Source organism: Caretta caretta, chromosome 18 (genome assembly GCF_965140235.1).
Source record: "Caretta caretta isolate rCarCar2 chromosome 18, rCarCar1.hap1, whole genome shotgun sequence".
Taxonomy (NCBI): domain Eukaryota; kingdom Metazoa; phylum Chordata; order Testudines; family Cheloniidae; genus Caretta; species Caretta caretta.
In genome coordinates this window covers 8878855-8895014 of record NC_134223.1, presented here as the reverse complement: position 1 = coordinate 8895014, position 16160 = coordinate 8878855, and the positions used below count along the sequence as shown (strand labels likewise).

Below are 16160 nucleotides of genomic sequence, written 5' to 3'. Positions count from 1 at the left end.
AATAGTCATCAGAATGTGCAGGTGGGCAAAGTAAGAAAAATGCTGACTGAGAACTTCTTAGAATTTGATTTAAGGATGTATTTTAAGGGTGATAAAGCTTTAACTTTTTGAATATCAACATCCGCTGCTATTCAGTAATTATTGTCTGACCCCCCTCCTCCCCCCGCCCCCATTGACTGAGAGAATGTCTTTTAATGGACCAACTTCTGTTGATGGGAGAGACAAGCTTTCGAGCTAAACAAAGCTCTGCTTAGACCTGAAGAAGAGCTCTGTCTCTCTTGAAAGCTTCTCTCCCTCACCAACAGAAGTTGGTCGAATAAAATTACCACCTCACTCACCTTGTCTCTCTAATATCCTGGAACTGATACAGACAGCTACAACAGCAGCCCATTGGCTGGTAGCCCTCCATAATTTTCCACAGCTGTGAAAATGTAAATCAGTGAAAATTTTAAGAAATTAAAACACTGATGTTATCTGTTGAAATTGTATAAAAAAATCCAATTCTGCCATTCCTGTGTAGGAGCTCTACCCCAATCACCTACGTAGTTTATCAATGCATCTTCTCTTCTCTGTCATCTTTCTTCCCACCCTTAATCCCTCTAATTTTTTTCTTTGTCATATTCTGTCTCCAGTCTTTTTTCGTCTCTTCTCCTCTCCATTGTACTGCCACTTTAGATTCAGTATATGTAAGATGAGAAGTAGAGCTCAAAATTTTTCAACAGAACAATTTGCAATCAAAAAAATGCAGTTTTGTTGAAATCAGAATGTTGATTTTGACACTTTTGATGGAAAAAAGTTGAAACATTTCATTTCAACATCATTATTTTGATTCATTTAGTTTCAACTTTTACAGTCTATTAAAATATGAGTGTTGATATATTTATATTTAATACTATATATACAATATGTTCTATTTGATATTTGAAATGACATGTATCTAGACAACGCTGTCAGTTACATTTTTTTGAATATTCATTTATGAGAAATGTCTGGCTTTGTCTTTCAATTCAGAAGTCATATGTTGTTTTCTCCGCCTCCCCCCCGCCGAAATGTCAGAATTTCCCAAAGAATGGAAGTTCCAGATTCCAACCAAGTCTAGTAAGAAGGTCCCTTTTGAGATGTCTCAGATGCTCTGGTTGGAGTGGCTGATAACTGACACATTCACATCCATGTCTGGCATTTGGCAGTCCTATGCTGTCAAAGTGATGTGGCGTTTCCGAACAGCCAGGGTGGCAAGTCGTCTGAGCGAATCATTGTAGCGTTTGATTAACACTCAACTTGCCTTTAAGATTTGACTCTTCCTGGAATGAGAGTGAATTTGATCTGGTGTTGGAAAAAATTAATCAAAGCAAACTAAGGAGTTCTATGCTGTTAATTTTTAGGTCTGAAAATTGCATTCAGAGAACCTATTGCTGAGCCAAGCTCAGATGTGATGTAAGAAGCTATGATGCTCTTGATTTCAGGGGAATTACACCCATTTACACTGGGGTTAAATTTAGCCTGCTGTATGGATGCATACGTTTAGATAGTCCGTGTTTCTTGTACTAGCCCTTTGCCACGACGCCTGCTGTGAGAAAACTCTATATGACAGAAAAATTCTTCCCTAGCTCTCATTTCATAGCCAAGACTGTTCTCTCAAGTTAGGGTCTGGGAAGATCCCAGAATGAAGGGCAGCGTGTATATCACTCTTTTGCTCTTTCTTGAGCACAAACATTCAGCCACAAATGTTACCCAACTCCTTCCTTGGGCATTCCCACTCAAACAGTTTAAAGTGAGATCTCCGTGTGGTTTCCACTGTTGCATGTCAGGTGGGTGGCTAGAATTAAAGCTAGCAATCTCTGGGCTGGATCAGCCTCTCACTTACACTAACTGAAATCCATTAAGTCAACTGAGTTACAACCATATACAACTGGTGCAAGTGAAAGAAACTGAGGCCCACAGCTTGCATGAAAGAATTTGCAGAAAGCTGGGACAAATAATTTCACTGTGTATGAATATTGTTTTTGGCAACAGCAGCCGTATTTTTAAATGTCCAGTCTGTCTTCTGCGGGGGCAATGTGGGCCACAGAATGAACTGCAGGTGCAAATCTGAATAGTCGCACCCACCATTAATTTCGCAGGCATCAAATTGCAGGTGCAAACAACACTTGCTAAAAAGCATGGGCTGGCCTCAGCCCATCTGCAAAATCAACCCCTAATTAGCAGCCAGAGAGGACACTAAAATGAGAAGTACAAACCTCTGAGGCATGGGGGCGGGGTTGTCCGTTGCCCTTTCTATCTGTTTCTATGGAGAAGTGCTTCAGATTCCATCCATGTGAAATTGACCTGAGCTGCATCTGGGTACAATATCCATCAGTTAGCATCTCTTACGTAAGAATGACTTTCTCAGTAAGGCTTGGGTCAGAAAGATGATTGCACATAATGATTATGTGCCCCTCCATCTCCACCTACTCCAGAAATGTCATGGTAATTAAAGGGCCACTTTTACCTTCATTTCAACCTGCTTTGAAATGGAGAAAAAAACCAGGGATTGAGTGGTTTATTTAATGCATAAGAAATATATCCCTGGGAGAGCACAATTCAGAAAAGAAGATAGACCCGCTGGGCACAAGTTATCTTTGATGTAGCTCCTTTGACTTCAGATGAGTCACACTACAGATTAATTTGACCCCCTGTTTTTCACTCCATCAGCTTTTGTGTCAGGGAGAGAAACAATAGCAAGGGATAATGTTAATAACTTCAACTTTAACCCTATAACTTTCCTGTACATGAGCTTTTGAATAAATTCTCTTCTCCTGAACATTTGAACTGTTAAAACTAGTCATTTTTAAGTGAGAGGGCTCTGGAAAAATGTAGATACCAGATCTACATTTTTTTAAATGCTCATCGAAGATTCACTCCAGCTGCTGAACTGAAGAGATTCACTTGCAACTTTTCCAGAAAGTCACTTCATGCCCTAACATACACTTCAGTCCTGACAGACCCACTCCCCCTTTCCATTTAGTGGCCTGTTCCTCTGGTCTAAAGCCACAAGTCCTGGTAACTTTTCCATTGGGTCCCTCTGCTGCTTCTTTACAGTTGAAAAGTCACTTCATATCCCTCCTTACTGCCATTTCTGTGAGAAGCACTAATCAATCTACCTTTCTCTCTCTCACCATGGGGGGAGGGTTAGCTCAGTGGTTTGAGATTGGCCTGCTAAACCCAGAGTTGTGAGTTCAATCCTTGAGGGGGCCATTTAGGGATCTGGGGAAAAATTGGGACTTGGTCCTGCTTTGAGCAGGGGGTCGGACTAGATGACCTCCTGAGGTCCCTTCCAACCCTGATATTCTATGATTCTATGATCTCAGGGCTAGATCCACAGCCCACTGAAGTCACTGGAAAGACTCCCATTGAATTCAGTAGGTATTGCATCATGGCCTAAGAGTGCTGAATCAGTTTTTCTCCCAAATTGGTTGAGTGCTGGTTCTTCCCAAGGGGTGACCCAGAATCAAGACCGGGTCCAGCCCAATCTAGGAATGCAGGTTGCTAGAATGACTGAGAATTCCATTTCTTCAGATTCTTTCTGCTTGTAATACTCACAGGAGGCCACCCAAGCTCCCATGGGTTTGAGATTTGCCCATCAGTATTTCTACCAAGCCACGGAGGGACCCAGCCTCTGTGTCCACACATTGTGACAGATGTGTGTGTCTTTAGGGAGGGGGTTAAAGAAGCTACAGTGGCATAATTTCACACTTAGAGCTGGCCAGAAAGAAAGGGGATCTCCCCTCCCCCCCCACCAGCATAGACCAGGCCTTAGTACGCTCTCTGGAAGTAACACACTCAGAGAGAAATTAACGCTTTGAAAATGAAAGAAACACTTTCAATATTTAATATGGCTAAATAGAAATTTTGAGGGGGAAAATCGTTCTTTACAAAACCCCACTTTCTGACAAAAAACCCCGCTTTCTGTACATGACGTTAAGAATGAGAAAATGGATAAAAATCTTGGGTCTCATTCTGATTTTATACCAGTGTGACTCAGAAGTAACTCTGCTGAAGTCACTGGGAAGGCACCAGTGTAAAGTAGGTGTATTGGGGTCAGAATAAACCTCTAAAACCCAGAGCTGCACTTTCCAGGTTATATCTGTCTGGCCCTCAGACCATGTATTTCACCAGGCCCTGCCGATGTGAAGACATCTAACTTGTCTAAATAATTTGTAACTTGTTCTTTCCCTATTTTAGCTTCAGATCCTACCTCCTTTTTTCTGGCGTTCACTGTTTTAGACGTCCAATCACTACTAGCCTTTTTGGTGAAAACTGAAACAAAAAAGTCATTTAGCCCATCTGCCATTTCCACATTTTCTTTTGTCTTTCCCTCCTCATTGAGTAACTGGCCTACCCTGTTCTTGGTCTTCCTCTTGCTTCTAATAGATTTGTAGAAAGTTTTCTTGTATAGACAGATGCATGTGTCCTTGTCTCACCCACCATTGTATAATACAGGTCATTGTGCATAGAGCAGGTCAGCTTCAGTTTGATTAACAATGTCAAAGGTGTCAACGATCAACATAGTGAAAGGTCTTTTTACCTGGAGGCTGTGCACCAGAAAGGAGATTTGCTGCATTATATGGTGATAAGAAATCGTTGCCCTTTCCTTTCAAATAATAATGCCGCTTGTATAGCACTTTTCATGCCTAGATCTAAAAGGCGCTTACAGAGGTGTGTTGGCAGCATTATCCCTGTTGGGCAGATGGAGAAGCTGAGGTCCAGTGGGATCAAAGGGCACAAGTTCCCCCTAGGGGTTGGTTCTGGTGCCCTTGTTCGCATTTAATAGCACCTTACTTCATGAGAAATCACAGTGATAGCAGAGGGATTTCTTGGTGAGTAAGGTCTCGTAAATACAGCACAGGAATGGAACTCGGGAGCCATGGGTTGTGTTGTGATAATTTACCCTAGCTGTGAGCTCGACTATAAAAAATGAGTGAACGTTTATAAAATGTCACAATAACCTAGAATATCAAATGTCAATGGGAAAAGGTGCAAAAGAGAGACAGACTGGATTAGTCCAAACAAAAAGGCCTCCTGATGTAACTCAAGAACTGTGTTAAGATCAGGCTGGGTAAACAAGAGAGGCGTGGGGTGAGAAATCAGTGAATTGGTATATCAGAAATTAGACCTAATTGATGAACAAAATAATGAGGGGATGGGCTATGCCGCCCTTCACTGCCTTTGGAGTTCTCAAAAAGACAAGGCTTGGGGGGATTAACAGAAGAAGCTGTCTGACAACAACTGCTCACTGGGAGGTGGGAGAACAGGAAGAAGCCACCCCCACCATGGCCTGGGGATCCACTTTGACACCGCTGGGCCTTTGTCATCCTAATCGTGAGCGCTGTTCTGATCAGACTGGCCCAAAGAAAGGAAGCCCAGATGGCCTCACCACTTCCACCAGCTATAGCTAACCCCCAAATGCCAGCACTACTGTAAGCCTGTGACCATGGAGGCAGTGGAAAGCAATGCCCTGAATAGCCCAATGCTGGTATGCATTAGCCAAGTCTTGGAGTGGCTAAGAAGACCAAGTGCCATGCTTGTGTTTCTCCAGCAGTGAGGTTGCAAATGAGAGTCGGCACCAGAGACAGAAGTTGCATGTTCAATCTTTTCTGTTCTTTTCTTTCCCTTCTTCTGTGTTTGGTTTTGTCTTTTAGGAAACAAGGTTGGACTTCAAAATCTCCAGCCCATCACAACTAACGTTTCTCATTTCTCCAAAAAGAACAGTTATTACCATCTAAAAGATGGTCAGATGGTGGGGGCCTGGGGATTCCTTCTAAAAACTCTCTCCAGCTGAAGGGAAAGGGAACAAAAAATGTTGTTAAATGAAAATCGTACTTGATACTTTACATTTTAAAGGCTTTCACTGTTTTTCCTTCTTTTTCTGTATCTTTACAGAAAGGTTAAAAGGACGTTGAATGGCGTATTGCCATGGTACTAAGTGTGTTGAGGTCTTTAGGTACGAAACCCCAACCTTTGTTTAACAGAGTTTAATGATGAACAGTGATTGGGTTATGTTAACACTTTTGAGTTTCTGGGCCCATCTCTTCCATCTGAATTAATACAACAATTGGGTTCCTGGCTCTGACACTGGTCTGCTGAGTGATTCACTTCCCATCTCCGGTTCCTCTCTCATGTTCTGTCTTGTCTGTTTGGACTGCAAACTCTTCCAGACACTGACTTTCTCTTGCTTTGTGTTACAGTGTACAGCGACTAGCACAGCAGGGACGCAGGCAGGGTCTCTAGCTGCTACTACTAATGAATGAGATGCAGCCTGAGTAAGGGTATTGAAATCTGGTTCATACCCATAGTGAGTCAATGACAAAGCCAAAATTAGAGCTGAGGTCGCCTGCCTCCTAGGTCACTCCCTGTCCACCGCGCCATACACCCTCTCAAGTGTTGCCTCCAGGTTGTACGCAGTTGAAGGTCACATTTTGCAGTCATATAGCCAAAAATGCTTAAAATTGTAATTATCCCTTCCCTGTTCTCAGAGGCTGATCCTTGGGCAAGGATCCTCCCTTGTACATGTGCTGTTGCTTTATCTGTTCCTTCTCAGAGCTTCTCAAACAGCCCAGTCAATTGAGCAGAGCTGTAGGACCAGCAACAGCTTATGACTAACAGAAGGCCATGTGATAACTACAAATTGATTCCATTGTCATCACTTTTCAGACACTGTTGTGTATCCCCCTCTCCTCTCCACTTGGAATTGCTGTCATTAATCCAGTCAACAGCATCCAGGGCAGAAGGCCCATCACTTGTCTCCAGGCAGAGACCTTCAGTGGTTTGGTTTCAAGCATAGGACAACGTTTTGTTTTATTTTAAAAGCTCCTGCAAATTGAACTGCGTCTTTATGACACCATAACACCAGGCACGTGTTACACAGAGCAGAAATAATTCAGCCTGAATTTATTAGGCACAGCTGAGAATGTACAAGGACATTTCTGGCACTTTTGGACGGGTCTGAATTTTAAAACATTTCCAAAATGTTTGTGATGGTGACTCCTTTAAATTGTACTGTAGTTCAGAGGAGAAGTCGGTAGCTACACCTGCATCTTTCTGCACCCTTGTTCTGTGCTACTAGGGCAGAAGTAGTGGTCCAGTCCAGCAGCGCTGTGCCACTCTGGTGATGCAAGCGACTGTAAAACCCGCTGTAACGGGGTAAGGCCACCAGTGCGTACCGGCGAATCTGGCCCATGATTTTTATTTTCCTGCCACATGCTATAAAGTAATAACTTTGGCTAGAAAAGCACTTCTTTAATTGCATTTCTTTTTACAGTTCTTACTGCAGCTGGCCACGGAGAATAATCAAATAGGTGTTTTCATTTTACACTCTCTAGTCTTCCATTAAAGCCTTATAACACTTTTTGAAAAGCTCCCTTTAGATTCCCCCTCCTTCCCTGTTTTTAAGGCTCTCCTTGTGCAACGGCTGAGGTCCAGCCGCCGAGATTTCAGAATGAGGGATTGCATTTCAAAAGCAGGCTGTCAAGGACGTAGAACAGCTGCACTTTCTAGTCCTGATGGCAGAGGAATTTCCCTGAAACCCTGGTTTCTTCCATTTTGCTAACAGATTTTGCGGGTGATTCTTTGCTCAGCTCTACTGTATGTAGTGCACTTTTGGGGAAGAGTCCTGCCTACCATTAAGCTCTGTACATCACTTGTATTTATCTGGCTTTGCAGACTCCTGGTCAATCATCTCCAGTTCCATACTGTGGCGTAGCCAGGTGGAGAAAACACGGGGAGCGGAGATTTAAAAAAGGCGCCACCCGCTTGTACTCACCCAGCGGCACTCCAGGTCTTCGGCGTCAGGTCCTTCACTCGCTCCGGTCTTCGGAGGCACGGAATGACCCCCCCGCCACCAAAATGCCGCCAAAGACCAGAGCGAGTGAAGGACCCGACACCAAAGTGCTGCCGAAGACCCGGAGCAAGTGAAGGACCAGACATATAAGACTTCATGGGGGCATGTGCCCTTTGGGACTACCTCTTTTCCTTAAGGCCCCAATCCACATCCCACTGAAGTCAATGTAAGTCCATTCATTGACTTCACTGGGCTGTTGAACAGGCCCTTGTTCCCTGTCTCATGGACTCTCGTACTATATCGGGTTTATCCTTGCACACTTTTTCTTTCAATCCATGTTTCTCACGTAGCGCCTAATCCACAAGACTTTACCCAGGGCCAGATTGTGTCTCTGCATCAGGCATGGCTGAGGACAGATACAGTCTCTGCACCCTCCCCTGCTAACGAAGCAGGGTGCAGGCAGAGCTTGTTGGCCACAGTGTGTTGTGTGTGCTGTGGTCTCCTCACAGTGGCATAGGAAGCTGTAGGAGGTTCATTAATGGCTAGGCAGCAGTTCTGCGGAAAAGGACCTAGGGGTGACAGTGGACGAGAAGCTGGATATGAGTCAGCAGTGTGTCCTTGTTGCCAAGAAGGCCAATGGCATTTTGGGATGTATAAGTAGGGGCATAGCCAGCAGATCGAGGGACGTGATCGTTCCCCTCTATTCGACATTGGTGAGGCCTCATCTGGAGTACTGTGTCCAGTTTTGGGCCCCACACTACAAGAAGGATGTGGATAAATTGGAGAGAGTCCAGCGAAGGGCAACAAAAATGATTAGGGGTCTAGAACACATGAGTTATGAGGAGAGGCTGAGGGAGCTGGGATTGTTTAGCCTGCAGAAGAGAAGAATGAGGGGGGATTTGATAGCTGCTTTCAACTACCTGAAAGGGGGTTCCAAAGAGGATGGCTCTAGACTGTTCTCAATGGTAGCAGATGACAGAACGAGGAGTAATGGTCTCAAGTTGCAGTGGGGGAGGTTTAGATTGGATATTAGGAAAAACTTTTTCACTAAGAGGGTGGTGAAACACTGGAATGCGTTACCTAGGGAGGTGGTAGAATCTCCTTCCTTAGAGGTTTTTAAGGTCAGGCTTGACAAAGCCCTGGCTGGTATGATTTAACTGGGAATTGGTCCTGCTTCGAGCAGGGGGTTGGACTAGATGACCTTCAGGGGTCCCTTCCAACCCTTATATTCTATGATTCTATGATTCTAATGGCACGATCTGGCTGTCCGTGATCATTCACTGCTTCTCCTCAAGCTTTACTGAAGTCAGTGGGAGTCTGAATGAGCCAAGACCTCATGAGTTGAATGTTAGTCCGAGAACTAACGTTATGGTCCCATCTCTGTCGCTCTAGACGAGAAATGCAAAGTCAGCACTCCACCCTCAAAATAGAACAGGTTAATTTCAGCAGCCCTCCAAGAGTGTACCTGCACAGGTTTAACAGGGCCATTTCATCTCCTGGTGATGGTGGCAGGGAATTGGACACTACTAAAATAAAGTGTTAGCAGTGAAATTCTGTCTTGCCCAGAAATGAGTGTGCACAAGACATAATTCATTTTAGCCTATTGGCTTTTCTTGTATTATTGATGTTGGCATCACAAAAAGATACTGGGGTAAATTAATACCTGAAGTAAACACTATTTAGCTTCAGTGGAGTTATACCAGGAATGAATTTAGTCCCTTATTTCGAAAGCAAAATAATTTGCAATAGCCTGCTGATTTGAAGAGAGAAGAGAGAAAAATGCTTTTGTATCCAATACATTTTGGAGGCACATCAGTTGTTGATAGAATTACTTTTTATGGACTTTACTTGGCAAGATCATTTCTCATCCATTCCCCTGCACTGGGGATTGAACTCTGATAACATCAGTGTTATCAAGGCAGGAAATGTGATAAAAAACTGGAAATGCCTCCAGTTTCCTTCTGATTATCTCTTTCGTCTCGCAGTCAAACCCCATCAAACTCTTCCTGTCTTGGCACGAGAGACCCCTGCATTAGTCACTCATTTTTAGCAAGGACCTAGACATTTTCAGCAAGCATGGCCAATAGACCCATTTTGATAATGTCTCCTCACAGGGAAATGGGCAGTTCCCCAAGAGACCTGTTTGGTGTGTCTCCTCAATGATTTTGGGGGTTCTTCTCAATATGGTTTAGAGGTTTATCCTTGGAATTATCAAAAGACCATCTCAATTTGTGTGCTCATGTGGTTTGATGATATCGCAGAGTGGTCTTTAGAATATTTGGGGGGCATCTCAATGCAGTGGTTTAAGGTTTTTGATCAGTTTGGGTGTCTTTAGTAACTCACCGAGCCTGGTCTCTGAATGGCATGGGAAAGGAGATAGAGCAAACTAGGTCTCTGCACAGAAACTTGCGGTGTCATCTAAGATAGGTGTTCAGGGTGTGCTTTCAGTGTGTTCTCCCACAGAGCTTTCTAGGACATCCCTTGGAATAGATTCAGGTGTATCTTCAAAGGACTTTGAAATCTCTCTTGTGATTCATTTTGAGGTTGTCTAGAGTGTCCTTTTAAGTTAGCCTAGGGTTTTCTCATTGGATTGGGGAGGAGGGAGTTGGATGCTTGGGACTATTGTTTGTGATGGTACTTGGGAGATCTACATTAGATTGTTTTGTTTTTTTTTGTTTAGGCACCTGAATGAAGGAGTTAAATGTTCAAAAGTGTTCAGTGCCCAGCTTCTCCCATTGTTCTCAATAGTGGGGGAAGAGGAATTCTCCCTTGTTCTCAATGGGAGCTGCTGTGTGCTGAGGACATCTGAAAATCTGGACCTTAAGCTCTCTTCAGAGAACAAATTCTCTCTTAACTAACTAGTGATTGGCTAACACAGTGAGAGGCACCAAAGAAATACCATAGCTGGACAGATCAGCACAGGTAGATCAGGTGGAGTGGGTTTCAATGTCTCCATAGAAGGTTTTGGGGTGGTTACTATGAATGGATGGGCAACATTTCTTTGGCGTTCTTTTAGGATCTTGTCACAGTGATTTGGATCTCTTTTGTGCCTCTAGAAGGGAGACAATAATCTTCCCTTACATCACACAGTGTTGTGAAGGTAGATACATTCATGGACGTTTGTGAGGCAGTCACGTGCTACAGTGATTACAGGAAACTGTATTACTGTCTAGCTAGGTGTCCCATCAGAGTGGCTTTTGGAGATCTCTCTGCATTGCTTTAAGGGGTGAGTTCCTGGAATAATATCCATGCAATCCCCTCACCGTGTAGGGGTTTTCAGGAAATGCTTTTGAGGCTGTGTTTCTGGAGTGGTTTGAGTGAGTCCCCTCATCACCACGTTATCTGAGCCAATAGCGTTTACCTGTATCTCCCCTATGAATGTCTCTGTGGGGCAATTCTCAAAGTGGATTTGGGAAGTTCTGTAGGTGGGGAACAGTAAGAATTCATGTACTCCTGGACTCTGGGCTCTGTACCATATGGAATCAGCCCTGTAGTAAGAATGGTTTCAAAAGTTGTCTCACTGAGCAGTGTTGCCCAACTAGAGGAAATGTAACAGCTGTCTTTAAAGGGAGCACATCTCGGGGTGGAAATGGAGCCAAACAGCAGACTTTAACTATTTTATTTTGCAGTAAATCCAGTACCTGTTCCTCTCCACTTAATCCACCTCTCCACTAACGTCCTTTATTTCACTGCCTCCTAAACCCCATGCTGATGAATAAAGGATTCCTACTTCTTCTGAGAACAGTGTGCACATCTGAACAGTCAGTCCATTAGGCCTTCAGTGGTTATTTTAATGAAAGTACTAATCTGTTCAAAATATAACAAGCCTGTTGAGCCATCTGGGCTGATTAAAGTTGCATAGTGAATTATTAATGTGCTGATTAAATCCTTCAGTTCGCTCCAAGTTCTAAGTGCATCCAAATGTTACCACTCAAAAGCTGCTTTATACAAATGGCTAGGTTTGACTTCACATGAAATAATTCTGGACTGGTTTAGTATCCAGAGACTATTCACTTTGCCAATAAGTGGACCAGATCTTTGATTCTAACGAACTCTCCTTTGCAGCACTTAAAAGTATACTAAGGGTGCAGCTGGGGATCTCCCCATCCTAAGGAAATTCCCCAATGGCTTTATGCCACCCCCTGCAGCTCTGTATAGACTTAGGTGGTCAGACATTATTCTAGTGGGGTAAATATCTTAGAAAAATGAAAATCAAGTGTTAGACATATTTATTCAAATAACAAGGCTGTTAGTGTTCATGCTTCAGGGTGTTGCTGATTACCAGCTGGGGTAAGGAAGGAACTTCTGTCACAATGCATTATGAGCCAGCTATTGGAGAGAGGATTGGCTGTAGACACCAAGGACCCCTAGGATTCAAAATCACACACCTTTAGTCTCTGCTAAAATCTCTAGTGCCAGCAGAACTGTGGGCCATGAACGCAGTCATGACTCAGGCTAATGGCATTTTCATCTCAATGGAGAAACCCACTAGTAATTCCAGTCGGTTTCTCTTCTGCTGGCAGATGCATCCACACATTTGGCTGAGTAGAATAGAAAAGGATATTTAAAGACAAGTCTTTTCTATTGAGGATCTTAGCTGCACTGCTTCAAAGCCTCACCCAGCAGATGCTGCACCTTGGACTGAAAAGGCAGCTGGCTGCCATCAGACTGGCGGGTTAGGATCCTTAATGTTCCCTTGTTCCTTTTAAACTGATTATACTTAAACATAATTATTATAATTAAACAGAGGAAATTTGACTATTCTCTCTCTTGCTTGCACTGATTTAGGGAGGAATCTAATATGCCTCTCAGAAGGTAGTTATCTTGTAATTCCATATGATCGCAATGTAAGAGAGCCCTGCCTGATTTATACTCCAGACACAGGCTTCGCCCAGAACATTCTTAAGGCTAGAACAGTGTTTCAGTAACGTGTTATCGCAGGTTCCATCCAACAACCTTAAAACTCTTAATACTTCTTAATTCTCACTACACACCTGTGATGTAGAAACAATTATCTGCATTTTACAGGTGGAGAAGCTAAGGCACAGAGAGGTGGGGACTTGCCCACAGCAAATCAGTTGCAGAGCCAGAAACTGAACCCAAACCTCCTGACTCCCAGCCCTGAACTCTAACCACTACAGAACACGCCCCTCTTAGCCTGACAACATGCAAGACTTTTTCTTAAAATCTAGAGGTGTCCAAGCCTTTAAACATGCACTATAAATATTGCTCATGGAGCAAAGGTGATGAAGAGGGTGGAGTGATGCAGGAGTGGAGCAGCCAGTGGGAATCTGCATGTGGCTGGGGCAATGGTTAATCACCAATAGTCTTGGGGAACTGAATTTTTCAGACATAGTTCTCCCAGTCTTTCAAGGCCGAGGCTGAATCTCCTTGCAGCTGCTGGCCCCAATGTGCAGCGCTCTGCTACTCTGGCATAGTTGGGCATTAATGGGACTTTTCATACTCACCGGACTATGTTGTCCTTTGCAGGTGAATGGCCACTTGGACTACATGAAGCAAATGGACACTATCCTGAAGGCTGTGGGCATTAAAACCAAGGAGTGTCGTCTGGAAGAGAAGGGGAATCCCAGCCCTTTCTCCAGTCAGGGTGAGAGAAGGCAGCTGACTGCAGACGGTGAGAGTCAGGAAGAGGAAAGCACCTTGGGAGATGATGATTCCATCAGCCATGATCACTGGTCCTGGCAGCCTGTACCCAGTGAAGGACTGCACTCTAGTGACAGGAACTCGGATCTTGCACACCCTGAGGATTCTGAATTTCCAGGCTCTTTGGATGCCAGCAGAGACGAGAACCCAGCCGGGCTGGAAAAACCTTTACCAACCAACCCTCTGCCCTGCCCTGATTCTGCTGCTCACGTCCTGGGAGGAACCTTCCTTCCCTGCCCAGACACTAATGACCTCAAAAACCAGGCAGCACACCAAGGTCTGGACTGAGTCCCTGCCTCAGGATGAATTACTGGCTCTTCCATTGGTCGCTGCATCATGGCCACAGCACACGCTCTGTCTAGCACTCGAGTGCAGAAAGGCATCTACCAAGCCCCTCCCCTCAAAACAGCCCTGGTGCCATTGGCCAGTTGTAGGGGCAGTTACTACAGAACATTCATCCCAGGGGAATCCCAGGACTTGTGGGGCTATAGGACACTCCAGAAAATGGATGTGACAAACCAGTTGTTAGCAAAGGTAATAACATCCATAGCTGCTGTGTTATTGGATTAGAGAGGCACTAGACCCATCAGATAACCCAGCGTTGTCTGTCTTGATGGGGAACAAATCAGGGATCCTTTTGAGTGTGTTATGGTGGGAGGATGTTCTGCTAGGATTAAAGCCTCTCTCACATGACTGTACAACCCGATGAGCTTCTCAGCGGACGGGGGTGGGATGCCATGGTCACTGCTTCCTCCTGTTTTCCCATCACTTCATGCTACATAATGGGAAACGCCAGCAGCTAGTGCTTAGAGCTGGTATGGAAAGGCACATGGTCAGCCAGGCTGCTTTGCTCTAACGGGGGAGCAGCAATCTGCTTTCCAGAGGGGAATATTGATTGCTGTGACAGGCGGGGCTGAAATCTCACAGCCATTCCTGCAGCCTCTCGGGTTGGTTCTGTTTCCTCCCCTGCTACCCATGAAAAATGCATAACTCCGTGGGAGTTTGACACAAGACATTGGGCTCTCTCCCTTCTCCCTCTAGCTTCTGCTGCTGCCCTAGGAGTGGCTCATGGCTGGCTGGTGGGACTGTGGTGTCAGTGGTGAGCTCCCCACTCCTTCCTTCCCCTCAGTGCTTTTGTGCACAAACTAACACAGAGACTGACATACCAATGTACTGACCATGTCATTGATGCTGCGTAGAGATGCTTTAACAAGGTGCTGTCGCCCTACACTGGAGCCCTGCACGTGGAACAGAACACCAAAGAGAACACTTCACCTGCTGCTTTCAGGACAACATGGAAACGGGCATACAGCATAGGAGCGTTATTGGATCAAAGCCTTCAGAGCTCCTGCCGATTGGTTCTCCCATGTGTGGAGGAAAGGACCCCGGGGCAGATGCTCAGCTGCTGTAAATCAGCATAGCGGCCCTCAGTTCAGTGATTGATACACACCAGCTGAGGCACTGGCCTTTATTCTTTGGGGAACAACTGTCACCTTCATAGGGAAATGCTGCTGTACCTTATGAGTCTTAGGGAACCACGTGACTTGATGGGCATTGAAAGAGTATCTTGGGAACTCCCTGTTTGGTATTCTCACTAGGAAATTAAAAGGTTTAATTTGTTTTGCATTGTTGGGGGGTTTTGTTTTATTTTAAATGTGGCCGGGTATGTTTGGAGTTTTGCATGTACAGTTGGGCTTGATTCACCTGTGTCTGTACATCTCAGATCTGTTAACCAGCCTTTCATTCGGAGGCACTAGAGGGCGGAAACCGGGGTTCATTCATCATGACTCTGCTACTGGCTGGTTGTCAGATGTTGCACAAGACATTGTGCAAACTCCTTGCCTCAGTTTCCCCATATGTAAAAGGGGAGGAATGATCCTGAGCATATCCCCAGTGGGGATTGAGACAGTTTGCCACATGTTTTGCGCTCCATGGGTGCAAGGTGCTAGAGAAGAACAAAGTTTGATTCTCGTGATTTTACCATTGAGCTGCATCACCAGCTTGAACTGTGCAGTTTCTGCCCAAGCTCTGAGGGGCAGTAACCGCAGTACGCTTTCATTGCGTGGCCCTCCTGCAGCTCCTTTCCACGTAAACAAGGGCATCTGTATTGGCAGTTTCCAAAATGCCACACACTCCTGTACCTGCTCAAGGGGACCATTTGTGGGCTTTCACGCCACTCCCCAAAATCAGAGGTGAGGGGGAACCATGCACCACAGGCTGCACCATGCACAGGCATCGAAAGCTGCCTGGAACGGAGAGGTCTGTGTTCCCTAGAGAAAGCAGGTCACTGCCTAGCTTATGAAGGACAAGCCTGCTCCCTGGAAAGCCCCAAGCACTGGATTTTCTTGAGGTCGTGTTGGACATTCATTATGATCTCAGCTTTGAGGTCATCAAGGAGCTCAGCCTGTCCTGACTCTTAAGTTCTCGGCCTTCATGCCCTCTTTGGCCACAGGGGCAGGGCTTCATCCCCTTGGCTGCAGGTCGGAGGAAGGATTCCGGCGAGTTTGCTGTCCCTGTGCAGGAGCTCCAAAGGGGCCATGCTCCAGCATGATCCCTGGTCTGATTATTCTGGCTCTCAGCTAGAATTCCTCATTGGGGCTTCCAGAAGGTGCATGCTGCTGCAGCTCAACCATGCCTTTGCAGGCTGTGGTACACTTGCCCCTCCACGGCTGGCTGGTGC

At 45.1% G+C, this 16160-nt stretch overlaps 1 protein-coding gene across 5 annotated transcripts in view; it reads left to right on the top strand.

Annotated features, from left to right (window-relative positions):
* The window catches only part of TMCO4 (transmembrane and coiled-coil domains 4), an 83113-nt gene extending 68007 nt beyond the window's left edge, over positions 1-15106 (top strand). For all 5 annotated transcript variants that reach the window (XM_048825342.2, XM_048825341.2, XM_075121170.1 and 2 more), the window contains one exon: positions 13307-15106. In XM_048825342.2, the coding sequence (XP_048681299.2) occupies positions 13307-13768 (462 nt within the window). In that variant the 3' untranslated portion in view covers positions 13769-15106. The remainder of the gene's footprint in view (positions 1-13306) is intronic.
* The last annotated feature ends 1054 nt before the right edge of the window (positions 15107-16160 follow it).